General features: G+C 32.9%; 3 protein-coding genes across 3 annotated transcripts in view; 2 read left to right on the top strand and 1 right to left on the bottom strand.

Annotated features, from left to right (window-relative positions):
* The window catches only part of LOC111050459 (lanC-like protein 3), a 14,305-nt gene extending 9,225 nt beyond the window's left edge, over window positions 1–5,080 (bottom strand). Inside the window, exons 1-2 of the mRNA XM_039433961.1 lie at window positions 3,866–5,080; window positions 2,425–2,709 (exon numbers count right to left, since the gene is read on the bottom strand). Of these exons, the coding sequence (XP_039289895.1) occupies window positions 2,425–2,709; window positions 3,866–4,283 (703 nt within the window). The 5' untranslated portion in view covers window positions 4,284–5,080. The remainder of the gene's footprint in view (window positions 1–2,424; window positions 2,710–3,865) is intronic.
* Window positions 4,827–16,096, top strand: LOC111055053 (ubiquitin thioesterase OTU1). Its single transcript, XM_022342218.2, has 3 exons — window positions 4,827–5,488; window positions 11,939–12,255; window positions 13,699–16,096. Exons 1-3 carry the CDS (start codon window positions 5,101–5,103, stop codon window positions 13,918–13,920), a joined length of 927 nt encoding a protein of 308 aa, XP_022197910.2. The 5' UTR covers window positions 4,827–5,100; the 3' UTR covers window positions 13,921–16,096.
* A 2,047-nt stretch (window positions 16,097–18,143) lies between these two features.
* Window positions 18,144–19,028, top strand: part of LOC111055061 (tuberin) — a 40,731-nt gene continuing 39,846 nt past the window's right edge. Inside the window, 1 exon segment of the mRNA XM_039435071.1 lies at window positions 18,144–18,420. Within this exon segment, the coding sequence (XP_039291005.1) occupies window positions 18,345–18,420 (76 nt within the window). The 5' untranslated portion in view covers window positions 18,144–18,344.

Below are 19,028 nucleotides of genomic sequence, written 5' to 3'. Positions count from 1 at the left end.
AAAAAGTTGAAATATGCAAAAAATTTAAGTAGGAAAACACAGACTTCTACGTTTGATGCCCAATAACTTCTTTAATGACCAGTAAACAAATATTTTTTCGCAATAAAAATTGTAGAGAATTAATTCTGAAAAGAATTATGTAAGCTGTGTAAACTAAATTCAAATAAAAGTTGAATAAAATGTATTCTTATGTAGTACATTACACCATAAAAATTTGCTGTTTTATGAGGAGAGAACTAATAACTCATAGGTTGTAGCTGAATTCAAATAAAATATTCGGTTTTTTATGAAAAGTTTTTCTTATATGAAAGTAGCATATCTAAATGACATTAAACTTATACCAAAAGACTAGTTAGATTATGCCATTAAGCCTGGGAGGAAGCTCAAACAGAAGTAGATGATCTCCTATGATTCCTGCCCAAATGTTTACTGAAAACTGATGTTGTGAAAGATTAGGATTGATGGCATGAGGATTCTCAGCTGCCCAAATATGTTGGTTGTGGACGTTAACGATAGCAGTTCTTGTAAAGTGTGTCTCGTCGGTAAATAAAACGGTTGTTAAAAAGTTTGGGTAAACAATTTTCACTAAAACCCATTGGCAAATACTAGCACGGGGAATACAGTCTCGTGGCAATAGAGTATGAACTTTCTGGAGGTGGTATGGATGTAATTTCTGCTATTTTAGTATCCTCCAAATAATAGATTGATTGAAATTAAACTGCACTGACAATTCTCTTGTGCTCTTCTCTGGATGTTCATAAATTTCATTAAGAACTTGTTCTTCTAACTCAACAGTCATAGTAGATCGGGGTCTGACTGCATAAATGTGCTCTTTGGATATCAAAGAATATGTTTCAGACAGACGTTGATGAATAGTGGCAAAAAACCTTGAACTTGGACATATTCGGTTAGGAAAGTTTTTCTTGATACAAACGTCTTGCTTCAGTACTATTACAGTAGTGTCCCACTCCATACATTAAATGCATGTCAGCTAATTCGGAGTATGAATAATGTCTAAGATTACCTGCCATTTTTTAAAAAGTTAACACTCAACACGAAAGCAAAGTGGAATGGTTACAAATAACTGGTTAATAGATTAAACAAAAAACACAGCGCGGTTACAGTAGGCCTAACTTATAGTTTGTCTTTTTTTTTGTTCAACAGTGAGCTAAAGTATTTCTGAAAATAATTTTCAGCTGATAATTTCATTTGAATATTTTCTTATTTAAAACATAATAAATCAGCTGTTTTAAAACAGCTGTTATTAAAATCCATGTTTTATTTGCAATCAGCTACAACCTATGAGTTATTAGTTCTCTCCTCATAAAACAGCAAATTTTTATGGTGTAATGTACTACATAAGAATACATTTTATTCAACTTCTATTCAGATTTAGTTTACACAGCTTACATCATTCTTTTCAGAATTAAATTCTCTACAATTTTTATTGCGAAAAAATATTTGTTTACTGGTCATTAAAGAAAGTTATTGGGCATCAAACGTAGAAGTCTGTGTTTTTCTACTTAAATTTTTTGCATATTTCAACTTTTTTCTCAAAAACTACTCACACTACAGCTTCCAGACTAGTTTTATTCAATTTTTAAGATATTTTTCCATATGAATCCAGCATAAGTTTTTCAAAAACTAGTCCCCAAACAATTCAGCATCGGTGTATTTCACCAGAGGAACTGAATTCCGGGCGAAATCTTTCACCCTGTATAGCTCGCTAATGAAGCGTTTATGGATATATGTTTATATGAACTTTTTTTCTTATTTTTACCTCTACTATCACGTATTAAAATATTTTACCATAATTATGAATCACTCTGTATATATATATATATATATATATATATATATATATATATATATATATAGATTTCTATAATTGGAAACGGTTTTCCTTGGCGAAATGGAACATTCATAAATAATTAAAAATAGCTGAAACGTTTCACTATTTTTTTTATTCTATTTTGTGTTCAATTTTCTAGTTTTTCGAAATTAAATTAAAACGTGGACTACGACTACGTCCCGTTTCGGAAAGCCAATTTGCTGATTCCAGCTGTTTCAAGTCTGGAACTTGGCTAATAATAATATCGTGTGACCTGGCTGGCTCAGGTCTGGTGTCAGAGTTTTCAGGTCGCAACTGATCAATTTCAGGGCCTCTGACATGATCTAACAACTGCTTTTCAGACAGCCGGGACCGACGGCTTAACGTGTCCATCCGAAACACGAGAGTGGCCCGAGAAAAATATCTTGCCCGGGCTGGGATTCGAACCCGAGCCTTTGGATTACAAAGCCAGCATCTAATCCACTCGACTACGGCCACTCCAAGAACTTAGCTAAATCCCAAGCTTGGAAGCCGGCCCTTAGTTTACAAATGTAAATTGATAAGTGAACTCATAATATCTAACCGTAACTCACCTAGATATTCAGTCTGGTGATAGGAATACATGAGTGCGAACTGAGGACAACGTCTTTTGGCGTAAAGCTGGCCGGAATCGAACGTCGATTTGCAAACTTTCACGAGGAGGTCAGTCGGAATATTTTTTTGTCCCAGAACACTCTCCATCCATATTGCTCCATTTATGACCCCAGCTCTTCCAACGAGCAATTCATCTCCTCCGTACGGTAGAAAGTTGACCGGTACACATAAGTTCATTGCTGCGCTGTATTGTTCGCTATTGCTTCTGCTGACTTCTTCTTGACCTGTGAAACAGTGGAACAAAGATTCTGAAGCACTGATAATGGAATATGTTCTATATAAGTTCTTAAATCTCTAAAATTAAGTTGAATATGTACGGTAGTTGAGACTTGAGATTAGCTCTTCATTTGAATCAACTTACATTCTTGAATTCTACCTTTCCTTTGCAAGTTCTTTTGTTCTTGTGATAATTCGAGAAAAAAATACTTTTGTATACAACTCCTACTAATTTTAGTTATTGAACTTAAGTTGTCAATTCCATAGATGAGAGGACAGATTTTTCAATGAAACTTGGTTTCGAAGTTAATGTGAAGTTTAGAGGATCAAACAGATTCTGTTAGTAGGGAAAGATTAGTTGTAAAGTGTTTTGGCTTAATAAAATTGAATTGGAATTAATAGAAGTATAATAAATGGAGTCAGCATTATACATATATTTTATACTAGTAGTTCTGTGAGCAGTAGACCTCGCGCAGTTATAAGCCACAGCCTCCTCTAATACTGTTCATCATAGTAAATTTTGTCATGTCGTGTCGGAGAGATGTCGGTGTGAAAACGTTCAATGGCTGATCAAAAATAACGATTGGGTTGCAGGGGTGGTATATCAAAAATGCTTATCATTGACCGAGCGAGTCTTGATTGATTCAAGTAGACGGTTTTGTATTTCTCTCAATGTTTCTAAGAATCTATGTAGGCTATGTTTATCTGTTCCACATTTACAGTGAAACGCATCAATCGATTTTTATGAAATTTCACAGGTAGATATGTTCCTTTTTGAATTGCGATTCCAAACTTGAATATTAAATATACTCGACTGCTGATTATAAATGATTCTATAGTCTGCTTTTCACAGTTAATATTATACTATGGAGGAAATTACTTTCCCTTTCATATTATACTTGTACATGCAAAATTTCAAGAAACCTTATGTAGGTATACGTCGACGCGCAATTCAAAAAGAAACATTATATACCTGTCAAATTTCATAGAAATCTATTGTCACGTTTTGCCGTAGATGCAGAACATATTAACATTCATAAAAACTAAGCCCTATATAAATACATATAAACATAAATAAGAAAACCGTCATCTTGAACTTTGGACTTCACATCATTCGGTCAATGAACAAATGAACATTGAGAAAATAGAATTAGTGAGTCTTACCAGCACAATGATTTAGCACGGCAGATACTGCATGACAACCTGCAGCTCCCAGAAGAAAACCAACCGTATTTCCTGGGTCTCTAGATGACTTATTGCTGTAATACCTTTCTGCTTCTCGAATATATTCCAGACCTTTGGCAATAAATTGTTCTTTCTCATGTTGAAAAGCTTTATTCTGACTTAGATGAAAGAACATGTAACCAATGCCACCAATTCCAACGTAAAGACCTCCGTCGGCGTGCTTAGCAGAAGGCGGTTCTTTGCCCACAATATTTGAGATTATCTGTAAAATCTGATCTTTCATTTTTTCTTTATCAATAATAACATCAGTATTAGCAGCATAGTCAGGTAGGTTGTTGATAAAGTACCTTCTAGGTACTAGGAACCTTCTAGGTTCACCGTGGCTGCTTCGAGACATTTTTGAGTAAACTTGAGCCCAGCAAATTCTCTCAAAATACCTACGTTGAGAATTTAGAACTCGTACAGAGCAGAATAACGTTTTTTACGAGTGAATACACTCCACTTCAAACTCTAATGTACCGGTCTCATTGCACTTCCTTAAAAAAATTCCAAGATGTATTTTACATTATTTCTATTCAAATTAATAAATTCAACAAACTATAACAATATTGGTATTGTTGCTTTTTAAAAAATCTTTAGAGTATTAAGATTAGCTAACATTTTGAGAATTACAAAAATATTTTAGGTTATGTTTATGTATCGCTATTTGCTAATGTCAAAAAATAAATCAGCTGGTGGGTGAATGAGCGCCAAGATCAAAATCTTTGTTATCACCAGAAGTTTTTTTGCGAATGATCACAGTGGAACTGAGTATTTTAATTCATAGAATTTTGCTCATCCTCAATTCATGACTTCTCTATTTCAATACTTCATGAGTTTATTCGAGATGTCAATGATTATCTTTGATATTTCAATGATATTTTCATGTTGGTAGCACTGACAACAGTGACAGCTGAAAAAACATCTTTCTCCTTGTGCTTGTCTTGTGTCGTCTTGTATTTCAGTCTTGCTTCATAAAATAGTGTTACTTATATAATAATAATATGGTTGGATTCATTTGGTTGTGACTTGTAATTAAGAATAAGAATCATTATTTATAAAGGTGTTATACACGACTTTGACAGATCAAAATCAGCAGTTTAACAGGAAGGCATCATTTCCAAAGTGATTTTTGAACATTTCAAAACAAATAATTAGGCTACTTGTTTTTAAAAATGGCAGCATTAAGTTTGAAATTGAAGACTAAAGATGGACAAATTGTTATCAGCACTTTGACATCTTTGAATACAATAGCTGAACTCAAAGCTCTTCTGTCATCTGTTACTAAGATTCCTACAACTGATTTGCATGTTCTGTTTGGTTATCCACCTACTCCTCTAGACCTAACCTCAAATGAGAAAACATTGGAAGATTGTGGTCTTAAATCTGGCGATACTTTAATTGTTGAGAAAAAGGAAAGCACTTCCTCGGATGGTGATTTATTTTACGAAAGTAGAAGACATATTGATGATCTCCAATCAGAAGCAACTGGAATTCTAATGAAGAGAGTTGTTCCAGCTGACAACTCGTGCTTATTCACTAGTGTAGGGTTTGTTCTAGGAGGTGAGTTGAATGTGACCTGATTCTCAGTTACATAATGTAAGTTATATTTCCATAAAATTAAAAAGTTTCATCTAGGCATTCATTTATTGAACTTTTTTGCTAGCAATTCGGCTTAGCTTTTTTGTTATCACTCGTCTTCTGCTGATGCTAAACAAACTTGTGTTTTTCTCACAAATTTTGACTGTGCACTGTGCTCCCCTGTATATTCTATGTTATTACTCTACTTTCAAAGTTCATTTTTACATTATATTTAATATTAATTGCATTCAAGTCAAGAAATCTTCTAGCCCTTCTCTTCATAAGTTACTTTTTGATTTATTACCTTGACCTATTTTCATGTTAAATGCGTTTATAAGCACTTACTTGGCTTTGTGTAATACATTTATTTGATTGAAATAAGTATCCAAACACGATATGATGAGCTCAAATGATTTTTGTATTAGATGAGAATATTGTAATTTCTTGTAACTGGAAATGCTCTGCCTGCCGTGTTGATCTAGTGGTGAGGAGCGATAAAACTTCAGTCTTCTAGCACCGCGTGGTTTGTGGGTTTTAATCTCGCTGGTGGCATGGACGTTTGATCATAGGCTATCATCAAATCACCAACTAATTTCCTAAATGCTCACACACTAGCAAAAAGCCTGTGGGCGTCATTGAAAAAAAAAAATAGGCTGTCTCTTCAGCTCTAAATTATTGTGATTCTACTTATATGAGCATGAAATGTGCTCACATTTCAGATTTATCTGCTTTCTATTTGTGGTATACGAGAGTTTTAAAATAGCAGAATGCATTGAGAAATAATTACAAAATGAATTACACTTTATGTTTGGCCTTAATTGTTGAAAATGCTATTTTAATGAATAATAATTATGTAATATGTAACATTATTAGGATTAAGATAGGCGTACATCATTTTTTATAATAAAACAATAGTGTTACTTGAATTGATTGATTGATTGATTGAGTACTTTATTTATGTAGATTACAATATATACTGGCTTATACACTTATATACAATAGCTTACAATACAGAAAAATTATAGATGAATTTACATAATATAGACTAAGAAAATAACTATTGAACTGTATATGATATGAAAAAGCAATCTGTAATATAATAACTATAGATAATAATCATATTGTTATGCATCTACATAAATTGGCGGAGCTTTGGACATATCAAAGTATCAAAGTCCATTCTTTGGGAAGAATATTAAAAATATCCTCCCCACTAACTCTCTACCAAAACGTTTATTTTGTTATTTAAACTAAGGATTTATTTATTAAATGGAAATATTGATAAAGTGAAATAATTATATAGGTAGATAAGATCAAATAATTGATTAATAAAATGAAGTAGGCTAGGCTGAAAGTAGATCAGGGTTATCAAATTTCAGTAATATACAGCAGTATGCAGTGGATAATTGAAATAACATGAGTTTATATAATATATATATATATAATTCGTTCTATAACATGGTTTAAAGGTTTATATTGGTGGAATTGGTGAGGGATGGTTGTCATGTGATCGTTCTAGGGCCGGACAGTTTCAATCATTTGTTCCAAAATATGTTTTTTTAAAGTCAGGTTGAAGCTCGCTCGGCTCTCGATAGACCTGATAGAAACAGGAAGTGTATTCCATGCACGACAGGCACTGACTAAGAAGGATTTTGTGAAAATAGTAGTTCGATGATTGGGTATCCTTAAAGTACTTTCTCCGGTTCTAGTATGTGAAGCATCTATCCTCCTACCTTCAGAGACAAATTTGAAATCATCTTTAAAATAGTTCGGATTACCGTATTTCAAGATATCTCTAACAAGCTTGACTATTCGAAAAAGCCTCTGATCGGGAAGCTTCAATGTTGAACTAGCAATGTGGGCTGGGGTGATATGATCATGGCGTTGGAGAGAGTAGACGAAACGTAGACAATAATTTTGGCAACGCTGTAGTTTATCATTCAGAGTGACTTGCATATCGTTAAGAACAGAATTACAATACATTAAATGTGGGAAGATGAGAGATTGAACCAATAATAATTTAATGTTTCTAGGGAGGATATCGTGCATTTTCTTCAATGCATGCATGGCTGAGAATACCTTTTTACAAGTTTTGTTCACTTGTTCTGACCAGTCAAGAGTATTATTCATAATAATGCCTAAATTTTTAACTGAGCTACAGTAAGGAATGTCATTACCGTCTACACTAATTTTGTGAATCGATTCAAGGTCAATATTGTTTATAAGACGAGAATATCCAATTATAATGGGTTGTGTTTTGATGGGATTAAGCTTAAGGCCATTTTTCTTTGTCCATTCCACTATCGAATTGATATCCTGATTCATTATTCCAACTGTTTCATTGATTTTTGTTATGGGACAGCTTAAATAGATTTGAAGGTCGTCTGCATAAGTATGGAAACTGGAGAATTTGATAATGGAAGAAAGGTCATTAGCATACAAAGTGAAGAGGAGAGGGCCTAAAATTGAACCTTGTGGTACTCCATGCATAACGTTTTTCCAAGTTGACTTTTTGTCACCGACAGATACACATTGTTTCCTACCTAATAGATAGGATTTAAACCAAACTAACGAGTTGTGACTGAAACCAAGAATAGCCAACTTATTCAGAAGGACTGTATGATCAACAGTATCGAATGCTTTAGAAAAATCAAATAGGGTGAGGATGGTGCATTTTCTTTGGTCCATAGCTAACCCTATATCATCAGTGACACGAAGCAGAGCTGTCTCAGTTGAATGGAATTTTCTAAAGCCTGATTGAAAGTTATGAAGCTTACTATTGTTGTCTAGAAATTTTACAACTTGAGCATGAATGAGTCTTTCTAGCACTTTGGACAATGCAGGTAAAATACTGATTGGTCTAAAATCCTCAACTTTATTGGGTGATCTTTCATTAATTTTATGTGGTAGTGATTCACAGACATTCTATTTTTCTTTTCATCGTAGGCTAAACTTGAATCAACAGACTTTATTAAGTTTTAAAGTTCAGGGTTTAATTAATTACCTTTGCAATTTTCTCATTATAAATATTGATTTATTTGTTGTGATTTATTGATAGTTATTGATCAATTGAATAATTATTTTTCAAGCCTATTGATTAATTTATTGTAGTTTATTGATAATTTATTGATTAATTGAATACAGTAATTATTGATTTCAAGTTTTCTAAAATTGTTAAAATCTTATATTTAATTTCATTCTCATTCATTTGACATACTTTTGTTAGTATTTTTGATTCATTAAATTTCCATTTCTTATTATTTCACTTACATTACATTTCTTGTTTTTTAACATTTCTTCATACTTAATTCTTAAAATACATTTTTGGATTGTATAGTGTATGATTGTAATGTGTGAAGGAGGCAAAATGGGTTTTTACCTGTTGCCTCCATGAATAAAATTATTTATTTATTTATTTTTATTTGATGGAACTTTATTTAGAGGGCGAACCAGAGCAAACTTCCAGTTTTCAGGGAAAATGCCTTCTTCAAGTGACTTGTTGAAAAAGGCATTTTCCCTGAAAACTGGAAGTTTGCTCTGGTTCGCCCTCTAAATAAAGTTCCATCACCCAATAAAGTTGAGGATTTTAGACCAATCAGTATTTTACCTGCATTGTCCAAAGTGCTAGAAAGACTCATTCATGCTCAAGTTGTAAAATCTCTAGACAACAATAGTAAGCTTCATAACTTTCAATCAGGCTTTAGAAAATTCCATTCAACTGAGACAGCTCTGCTTCGTGTCACTGATGATATAAGGTTAGCTATGGACCAAAGAAAATGCACCATCCTCACCCTATCTGAGACAATCTGAGACAATCCTCGTAATTCCTTCAAATTATTTTTACAATACAGTCTTAACTTACTTAGTTTGTCTTGAAGGTTTTCCAAACTCATCTATCTGGTGGGATTATTTTTTTTTCATGTTTAATTTGGGTCATTCATTTTAAAACTTTAGAATCAATATTCTTTATTATCTTGAATAAACTAATAAATTATTATGCTTCTTACAAATCTTATTCAATTTAAATCCAAGTAATCGGCTGGACATTGGACTCATATATTGTTCAATCTTACTTAGATATAGATGAGTGTTATCGGTATTGGAACAGGTGAGAAATATATCTGGTAATAAAGACTTCAGTTAATCGATAACAGTATTGATCAGCGTGAATGAATTATTTATGTCGATGCTCTTGTTGATTTGTGATAGTCCTGAATATTGACTTAATACCTCACAATAGCGTGAGACATTGTTCCCTCAACAATATACTGGGCATCAATAGTTGCTATCTTGCTATTGATTTTCATGATGGTGCTTTATGTGCATGTTTGCCTGAAACTTTGCTTGAATATTCCCCCTTACTGACTCGTTTTTCTCAATGTATAGAAGTTTTGGGCAATCACCTGTTTCTTCTTTTTTGAGTAGTATATCTATTACATTCATATAATGAATAAATGTGGGAAAAGTGGGAGGCGGTTTGGTTTTAATGTCGCGCTGATAAGCCATTGATAAGATAAATTTGAACTTCATTCCCCTGCCACTCGCGTTGTAAGGATGACCACTCTAAGAGCCGAACTCCTTTAAATATCATTTATTAGTTTGAACATGGCTCCCGGTAATTTGGAACCCACCTCAAGCTGTAGGTTCACTAATCTCTCATAATCATTAGCCTTCTCATTACCCACGCACAAGCCTTGAGCTCATGTGGGCATAATCCTCAGCAAAAAATATGTCCTTCACAAAAATTCAAATTATGCTACTTCACTCGGTAACAATAATAACCTTATAAAAATAGTTAACGGAAATGAATGTTCAACCGGTTGACGGGAGATTAAAATGAAAAAAAAAATGGTTGAGATAACCTATAACTTCCACAGAAACTTCTTCTTCTGTGTTGAATAGACCTTAATTCGTGAACATCTAGTGAATCATACATTGATTCTAAAAACACTTTCGTAGAAAATTATCGGTCCGTTTTTTCAACACTAAAATAGATCTTCAAAGAGATTTTATTAGGCAGTTTTAGTGATGTGGATCGGGAATATTCCCAGTGGGAAGGAACTTATGATTCGGCAATATCTCCGGGAATATTTCCAAGGCAAAGAAATTTTGGGAATTTATGGGAACTTGAGGGAATTTATAAAATTGTTCTAAAAATAATTGAAATTGATCAATCCCACTCTTATTTTACATCAATATAATCAATAAATCATCATTCTTTGAGCCTGTTTTTGCTTTCTCACTCACTGTCTTTTTACTCGTATAGTCCAGCCAATGTAAGATTATAGAGGGGAAATTTGGAACACAATTTTTGACCCCGTAGCTCTTTTAAGGGTAGTAAGGGGGTGAACATATCAAAAGTCCTCACTCCTACCCCTTGTGCTAAGGTGGTGGGGATGGTTTGAAAGTGCCATATTATGCTTTTTGCATATATCTCGAACAATATGCGCCTTTCGGAAATTTTTGTCGAACACAATCATAATATTAAAGCTCAAAAATTATCCAAAAGATTCATTTCCAACATTTTTCCATATCTCTCATAGTTTCTAGTTATGAGCTCTCTAAGGTATCACATTTTGAGAAAAACCCTTCCGACTCCGATTTTTTCATCTTTTTGGCCTTATAACTTTTTAAGGATTCATTGAAAAATCCGTGCTAACCGATTCTTATTCAACTTGTAAGACATGAAAGTAGTATAATAATAGTGGTGCAATTGAATGATTTATTGACTGCTCATTTCTCCTTTCTGTTTATGAACTGTTTATGAAATTACTGTTTTCTTTGAACTTACTACAATTTATAAGTTATTCATCCTTATATTTCTTACATAAATCTGTTGTATAACAGGTGATTGAGACCATGTGTAACAAAAAAACATATTTTTCGGTCATTTTTTATGAAAGAAATCATACATTTCCTAAAGTTCCCATAAATTCCCGGGAATTTACGATTTTTGGGAATATTTCCCTTGAATTCCCTGGGAATATTTCCTCGATCTTAAATTCCCGGGAATTTTTCATCACTGGGCACTTTGGATGTTGAGGCTTTGTTCCATAGTACTTAAGTGCAATTACTCTCATATTGTAACTCCAAAATTTAATCAAATAAAATATTTGCTTGATTTTACAATATTTCATTATCTTTCTACACGAAATTGGCTACTGCTAAAATTCAAATAGGCCCATGCAACTTCTTAAATGAATAAAAGAAGATACTGAATTACGACCAATAAGTGAACGAAATTAAAACTGAAACTTGATCTTTAAAAACTACAAACATAAAAACTTAATATTATCATCACTATAAGTTAATCTAGCAGAGTGTTGCCAGATTATAGTCATCTGAATCCCCTCAAATTTTATTCTTTGTAAGAAGCTATGATTTTTTGTGAATTTTTGTTGCAAAAACTCATTTGTTTCTTCCATTTTACAGGTAAAGTCGATACTGAGGGTGCAAGTTTTATGCGAGAAATCATTGCCAAATCGGTAGCTGACGATCCGGAAAACTATTCAGAGGCCATTTTGGGCAAACCGAACCGCGATTACTGCAACTGGATTCTGAAGCCAGACTCGTGGGGTGGTGCAATTGAACTGGCAGTGTTGTCAAAGTTCTACGGCATCGAAATTGCTGTCGTCGATACTGTCAACGCCATTATTAATCGCTTCGGTGAAGACCAAAACTACGATCATAGAGCTTTTCTCATTTTTGATGGAATACATTACGATCCCTTGTACATGGAGACCCTTGACGTGAGTAGCCTATATCAGTCTTTATTACTTTTCTATTTACATTAGGACGTGCTAAGTGGGATTAACTAGTACCCTTCAAATGTTATTGTCGAAAGAATCTAGTTATTTCATTAAAACACTATTAGCCTTATGAAATTAGTTCTATAAAGCCCTATAAATTAATGAGTAGCTCTATAAAAATAAATTAAGGATATATGAAATATAAAGTTAACCATAGAATATTAGTCCAGTATGATTTATTCACATTCAAATATACTTTCACACAGGAAAAAATACAAAAACAAAATATAATGTGATTAAAAAACTGAAAAATACAAATTCTCAAAATACTATACAAAGTAGGCTAGATAAAACATTTATTGTTTGAACATTGCAATATTTCTATACTTAATTATAGTAAGATTAGTTGTTATAGCATTGAAATCAGCTCATTAGATCATAATTTTTTCTTATTCTCTTAGGTGCTTCTCATATTTTCATTCAAAGAATCATCATCCTTTTCATTATCACACAGTATTCATTTCAGACCATCATGTTTTTTCAACGGCTGTATTTACTCTTTTGTATGTGATGTTCTGAATCCATTGGGAGCTAATGAATATCATAGCTCACTTATTAAAATTATAGTTTCAATGCTTTTTTGACTTGGAGCAGTAACTTATTGACAATAATATCCTGTGATTTTGTAATAATCGGTTGAATTACATCATGAAGTGATATGTAGTTTCTTGAATTAAGTGTCAAGTATTCGATACTCCCGAATATCTAGTGACCACTCGAGGCAGCCCCGCAATACATCAATAATTGAGCATCAATTACTTTCCACTCAATGGTTTGGAACCCACCTACATAGATCCACGGTTAATCAAATTCTATAAACATTCTCGTACAGACTACGGGCTCATGTGAGTATCACCCGAAATTATACGAATACAAGAATAGGAATATTCCAATCCTTTTTGTTATCTTTCTTAGAATCCTTTAAGAAGCAATTTTATTCTTTTTTGCCCAACAGAGCTAAACTTGATTGGAAAGCAGGGCTCTAGTGTTATTTCAAGTACTGCTGGAAATAAAGCGCATAAAACTGCATGCATGTAGTGCATGATATTAAGTAATTAAATAATATTCTAGAAATCTAGAACTAATTTGTCATGGGGTCTTGGACCCAAGTCACCGTGATCCTTCGCCATTGTAGACGAACAATTTATTTCGACAATTCTATTTGTCATGGTGACTTGAGCCCCAACTCTCCATGAAACTTCGCGGTTGAAGAAAAAAAATTGAATTTCTAGTAGACTAATAGATATGGACTATCAATCAAATAATCAATCTATTCACAAAACATTCAATATTTCGTCACAGGAAAGTTTCCAACTACAGCTCTTAACTTCTTGTTCAGTACATTTTCGTGTTTTAATGTTTTGTTTTTCATTTTGTTTGCAGCACAACAGCTCTATCCAGACGATATTTCCAAGAAACGACGACCGCATTCTGCAAGAAGCTGAACAGTTAGCGATTGAAGCCAAGTCGAGTAGACAGTACACGGATGTTAATAAGTTCACACTGCTGTGTCGCGACTGCGATGTGAAACTGTCCGGCTCCCGAGCTGCCACCACCCACGCCAACGAAACCGGTCACACCAACTTCAGCGAAATCACCAGATGATAAACACTCAAACCTATGTCACTAGGTTAGGTTAGACAATGCATGCTATAGACATTTCAACGTGTGGCTCCAAATACTAATTGATAATTTAAGTAACGCCTTCACTTCAAACTGGGTACATCAATTAAATTGAATTCATTTCAGTGTTCGAATTAATTGTGTCGTTGCTATATACCTACTATAGGATCTCAATAGATTTTGATATCAATGAGTTTTTTTGTTTTGATATTGGTAGAATTTTAATAAGAGGTTATCAATGTATGGGTTTAATTTGTTTGTCTCTTAATTTATTGAATGTGAGTTAGGTGATTATAAATAGATTAGTAGCAATATCAAAGATGTAATAAAACAGTTAGATAGATATGTTGTGCTATTTTTGGGTTCCTTGATGCTGAGCTACTACCGTCATACACAGCAAAAAAACATAGAATTTTATTACTTGGTGAACTATTTTTTGACTACTCGGTTTACTTTCATGTATTAATTCCAATGAAACATATATTATTGTTAAACTAAGTTGAAGTCTAAAGCACTATCACTCTTTACACTATTGTACACTATTTAAAAGCTAAATAATATTAAAATCATTTCCTGGGTAATTAATGTAATATTTTAATATGAAGTGGTGATCTTGAAAGCAATATCGATGTTGGTTTAGTAGGATAGAATCATAAACAATTAATCAACGACCAGCCTTAAAAATCATTTTTAGCTTCATTAGTACAACGGTCTTGATCGCCAGAGAGTATGAAACGTTCATAAGTTATATTTTACTAGTGTTTTTAACATTTTAAAATTTTAATCTTTTAATTGATATATGAAACTTGAAGTTTCAAGATATTTTAATTTAATAAACATTTAGAATTATTTTCAACTACCTTGCATGACTTGAAGGCTATCCTTCTGAATCAAGATGATTTTATTTATATAGATATTCATGGTGAAAAATAAGGTAATAATGCTTTTTAATCACATCACATCAAATTCAGAGCTAAATACTATAGATTGTTAAATGATATTAAAAATGTATGACTCATTCTATCCAATTTTAACTGTATAGCTTTTTGCTTTTGTGAACCAATGAGTAATTAGTTTTGTGAACTAGTACTAAAGAAATCATTGTCAGTGGCAACAGGGAAAATGTTTGAATGGGTGGCTTCTCTCAATTTTCTCATTATGATGAGTTTAGTGTTGAGTTATTAAATCACATTCCGGTAGAAGCATTACTGTCTAGTAAATCTTTTCTAATTAAATTTGGTCTAAGCTGAAACTAAGCTGAAAGCTATCTGCTTGAGTCTATTCTTATATATTTATAAATTCTATTTAAATGGAATTCAATTACGTGTTACTGGGCACCTGTATATGCAGTGGCACTTTCAATAGCTTTTTGATACTCTACTGTGATTCAGGGTATTGATAAATGATTAATCAACTAAATTTCAAATGATCTTTTTTCACAAACGTTGTTCTATAAGTTTCCCATTCATCCATTTCCATATTAGGAACAAATTATCTTGTAAGAACAATATCTTGAAGATAAAAATATCATTTTATTCTAAGTTTTAAGGGTGTAAGTATTGTGTAATGCTCAGATTGTACACAAAAGTTTTTATGAGTTCTTGGTTCTTTTTTTAGTTGTGTTCATAGTACAATTAAATTTAATTCATATAGTATTTTTTGAGTTTTTATATATAAAGTCCTTCTATCTGCTCTTATGGATTTATTACTAAGCTTTCGGTAGTAGAATGGAATTTAAAACATCCGTGATTCTAGACAATTTTAGTTAGTTTTCAAGCACTGTATCAATGTGATGAATTTTTTAACTTTTAAAAGTATACCTTAACTATACAAAAGAAGCTTTGAAGTTTATCTAAAAATTCTTCAAAATAGGTATAATTTCATATAAAATGAATTGTGGTAAATTAGGTTTCAATCATATACCTATACTAGAGGATTTTGATATTTTCTTCAAAAACTTCTAAATGAACCAGGCATACCTCAAATCTCATTCCGTGTGTAGAAAAATGTCTGGCAATAGACTCTCAAGTTATTGTCAATACCGTATGTGCTTAGAGCATACCTTTGATTACCCTACCCTTGATACTTTTCTGAAATATCATTCCTGTTCCAAGATGTAAATGAACACCAATAAATAAAATTATATTACTGTGTGCAACTACGTCTTCTGTTTTACATCTTCCACCTCAATTATTAGTCTTTTGTATCCTGAATGCATTATTTCCATTTCAATCACCAGTTACATTTGAAGCAAAATTCAGTGACATAATTTCGTATTAATGACAAAATTGTTTAGAGTAAGCAAGTTACAAGTACATGAGTAGTACGTTTGGACGATTATCATACATGAAGTTGATTGGTAGAGAGAAGTTGAAAGTCCCAACTCTGCCTAATAAAGATTTTTTTCATTTCCATACATATTTATTATGATAAGTTACAGTATGGTCTAATTTCTTTTCGATGAATAATGGGGATGGATAAAAAAATCGAAAATCTCATTTCGATCACATCTTGATGTTTGATCTACATTTCAATACTCTTCTGTACGTATAAGGGCCAAGCCACATGAAGCGTTTATTCAGGGTCTTTCAGACGAGTCAGCAAGGCAGGAAGCGCTCTCCAATTGGCTGATTATCAGTTGAACGCCCAGCCAGCTTTCTGGGATGTGATCAATACAAACAGATCAGTGCCTCGGAAAAGGATTACCCCAACTTAGCAAGCTACCGGTAGTTTATAATAATTGACTTATTGTCCAGTCAAGGAAAGGTTATAGAGGGAAAACTTGAGAAGACAATTTTTGACTCCGCAGTTCTGTTGAGGGTAGTAAGGAGGTGAACATATCAACCGTCCCCACCCCTAACCACTGTTCTAAGGGGGTGGGGGTGGTTTAAAGGTACCATTTTTTGGTTTCGCATAAAAATCGAAAACTATGTAGACTAAGGACTTGACTGTCACATAACAAATTAGAGCTTACATAATTTCCTACAATATTCATTGTACAACTTTTTTTATATCTCCTCTAGTTTTCGAGATATCCGCTCTTGAAGGTGTGAAATTAAAAAAAAAACACGTTTGCCACCATTTTTTTCTATTTATGCTCTTATAACTTTTTAAAAATTCAAAGGGAAAATCCATGCTGATTATGAGCTTATGAGGCATTAAATTCTCTTAGATTTAATGTATAATTTCACGCTTTTACAAGTTACCCTACACCTTTTGCAACAGCTTTAGTACCGTATTGAGTCTGAGATTCCCATTTCTGGAGCAATAGACCAATTGACAAAGGAATTTTGAGGGAATGTTTTAGACAAAATTTTTGACTTTGACGCTTTGTTAAGACTAGTTAAGAGGAGAACAATATTACACTATATACTAGTTAATTATTTTAACAATATTACACACCTCCAAGAGCAAATAATCATAATTAGCGTGGATTTTTCCCGTCGAATTTTTAAAAAGTTATAAGAGCATCTTAATATGAAAAATTGGTGGCAAACGTGGTTTTTTAAATGTCACACCTTCAAGAGCGGATATCTCGAAAACTAGAGGAGATATAAAAAAATTGTATAATGAATATTTTAGGAAATTATGTAAGCTCTTATTTGTTGTATGACAGTCAAGTTCTTAGGATACATAGTTTTTGAGTTTTATGAGTGAAACCAAACAATGGTACCTTTAAACCATCCCCACCCCCTTAGAACGGTGGGTATAGTGGTGGGGACTTTTGATATGTTCACCTCCTTACTACCCTCAACAGAGCTGTGGGGTAAAAATTGTCTTCCAAATATTTTCCTCTATACCCTTTTTTGAGCATTCATTGCCTGGAATGTTATATTCATGTTGCTTGGACTATTATATTCATTTCCATATCACTGGATATTGAATGGATAGTTTGGCTACAAAGTAACAAACGTCTCGCTTTTTTGTGGTTTGACGCACCCAACAAAATGTTCACTTGAAAATAGGGCTCAGTTTGTCGTCTATCTTAGGCTTGTCGGCATGCCACTTAGAGCGAACCAAGAAACCATTAATTTGTAAGTTGGTATCCTCTAAGTTCAAAACATAAAAAATAATAATTCAAAATAAAAAAATATTTTATTTCTTCAAATTTGATTCATATCAGCTAATAAATATGAATAATATTGTATTGTAATTTTGACGTTGCAATCGGATGGTTATGATTTAGTTGGCATGTTGTTTTGAACTCTACAGACGGAATTTGCATATCGGCTGGCCTGTATAGATTCGTCCTTTGATAATAATTTTGTTTAGAAAGTGAATATAAAAACAGGGCAGGTCTTTAAGACCTGTAAATGTAATGTAATTTGTTCAAATTTAAAAAAGCTTATATGAGATTATTGACGCGTCTCACTTTCAAGTTGATAGTTTACTAGTACCTCATCAAAATGGGGACCAAAGAACCTAAAGACAGTAAAACAATGGACAAATTAAAACAGTTTTTCCGATTGAATAAAGGAGGAGGTAAGCTTCAAACTGATTGAATAATACCATTTATAACAGTTGAAATAATTAATTTTCTATCTCAATCCAGCCCTATTTCATTGTCCTGGGCCCTAGGATAGGAAATTTCTTCTCTTAACTTATTTTTGTTTAATGATAACATTTGTACTTTATTATTATTTTAAAAGTTATAAAAACAACCTGTTTTCATTAATACGGTATCTTAGAATTCGGAATGCATAATGTAACATTTCTCTACTTGTAGACAATAATGTTTTTAGGTTATCGTAGAACTAAGTAGGCTACCTATATTATTTGGTATTCTGATTTTAAAATCCGCAGCTTGTAGGCTCTTTTGAGAAAGATTTTGAAAAACCTATAGGCTAGAAAATGTTTTGGAGGAATTTTGCTAATGATGAAAACTCACAGACAAATATGCTCAGTCTTTCCAGACATAATCACATCCTTATTGTTTTTGAAGGGACGGATTCAAGGATCCAAAGGTTTGAACCTTTGAACCCCACACGTCAACCGAAGCTTATTATGTTCCCTAGTAGTATGTTAGTTAGGCAAACCATTACGTGCTATGTCCTTTACAAGAACTAGGAGATATTCTCTATAAACCTACT

This window comes from Nilaparvata lugens, chromosome 8 (assembly GCF_014356525.2).
Source record: "Nilaparvata lugens isolate BPH chromosome 8, ASM1435652v1, whole genome shotgun sequence".
In the NCBI taxonomy this organism is placed as follows: Eukaryota; Metazoa; Arthropoda; class Insecta; order Hemiptera; family Delphacidae; genus Nilaparvata; species Nilaparvata lugens.
Note: the sequence above shows the minus strand (reverse complement) of the source record. Positions and strands in the feature narration are given on the sequence as shown.

Excerpts from the sequence above, each read along its gene's own strand:
- LOC111055053 (XM_022342218.2), top strand. The coding sequence starts at position 5,101 with ATGGCAGCATTAAGTTTGAAATTGAAGACTAAAGATGGACAAATTGTT. Across the intron at positions 5,489-11,938 it reads TGTAGGGTTTGTTCTAGGAG|GTAAAGTCGATACTGAGGGT; the intron begins GTGAGTTGAATG and ends TCCATTTTACAG. Across the intron at positions 12,256-13,698 it reads TGTACATGGAGACCCTTGAC|CACAACAGCTCTATCCAGAC; the intron begins GTGAGTAGCCTA and ends TTTTGTTTGCAG.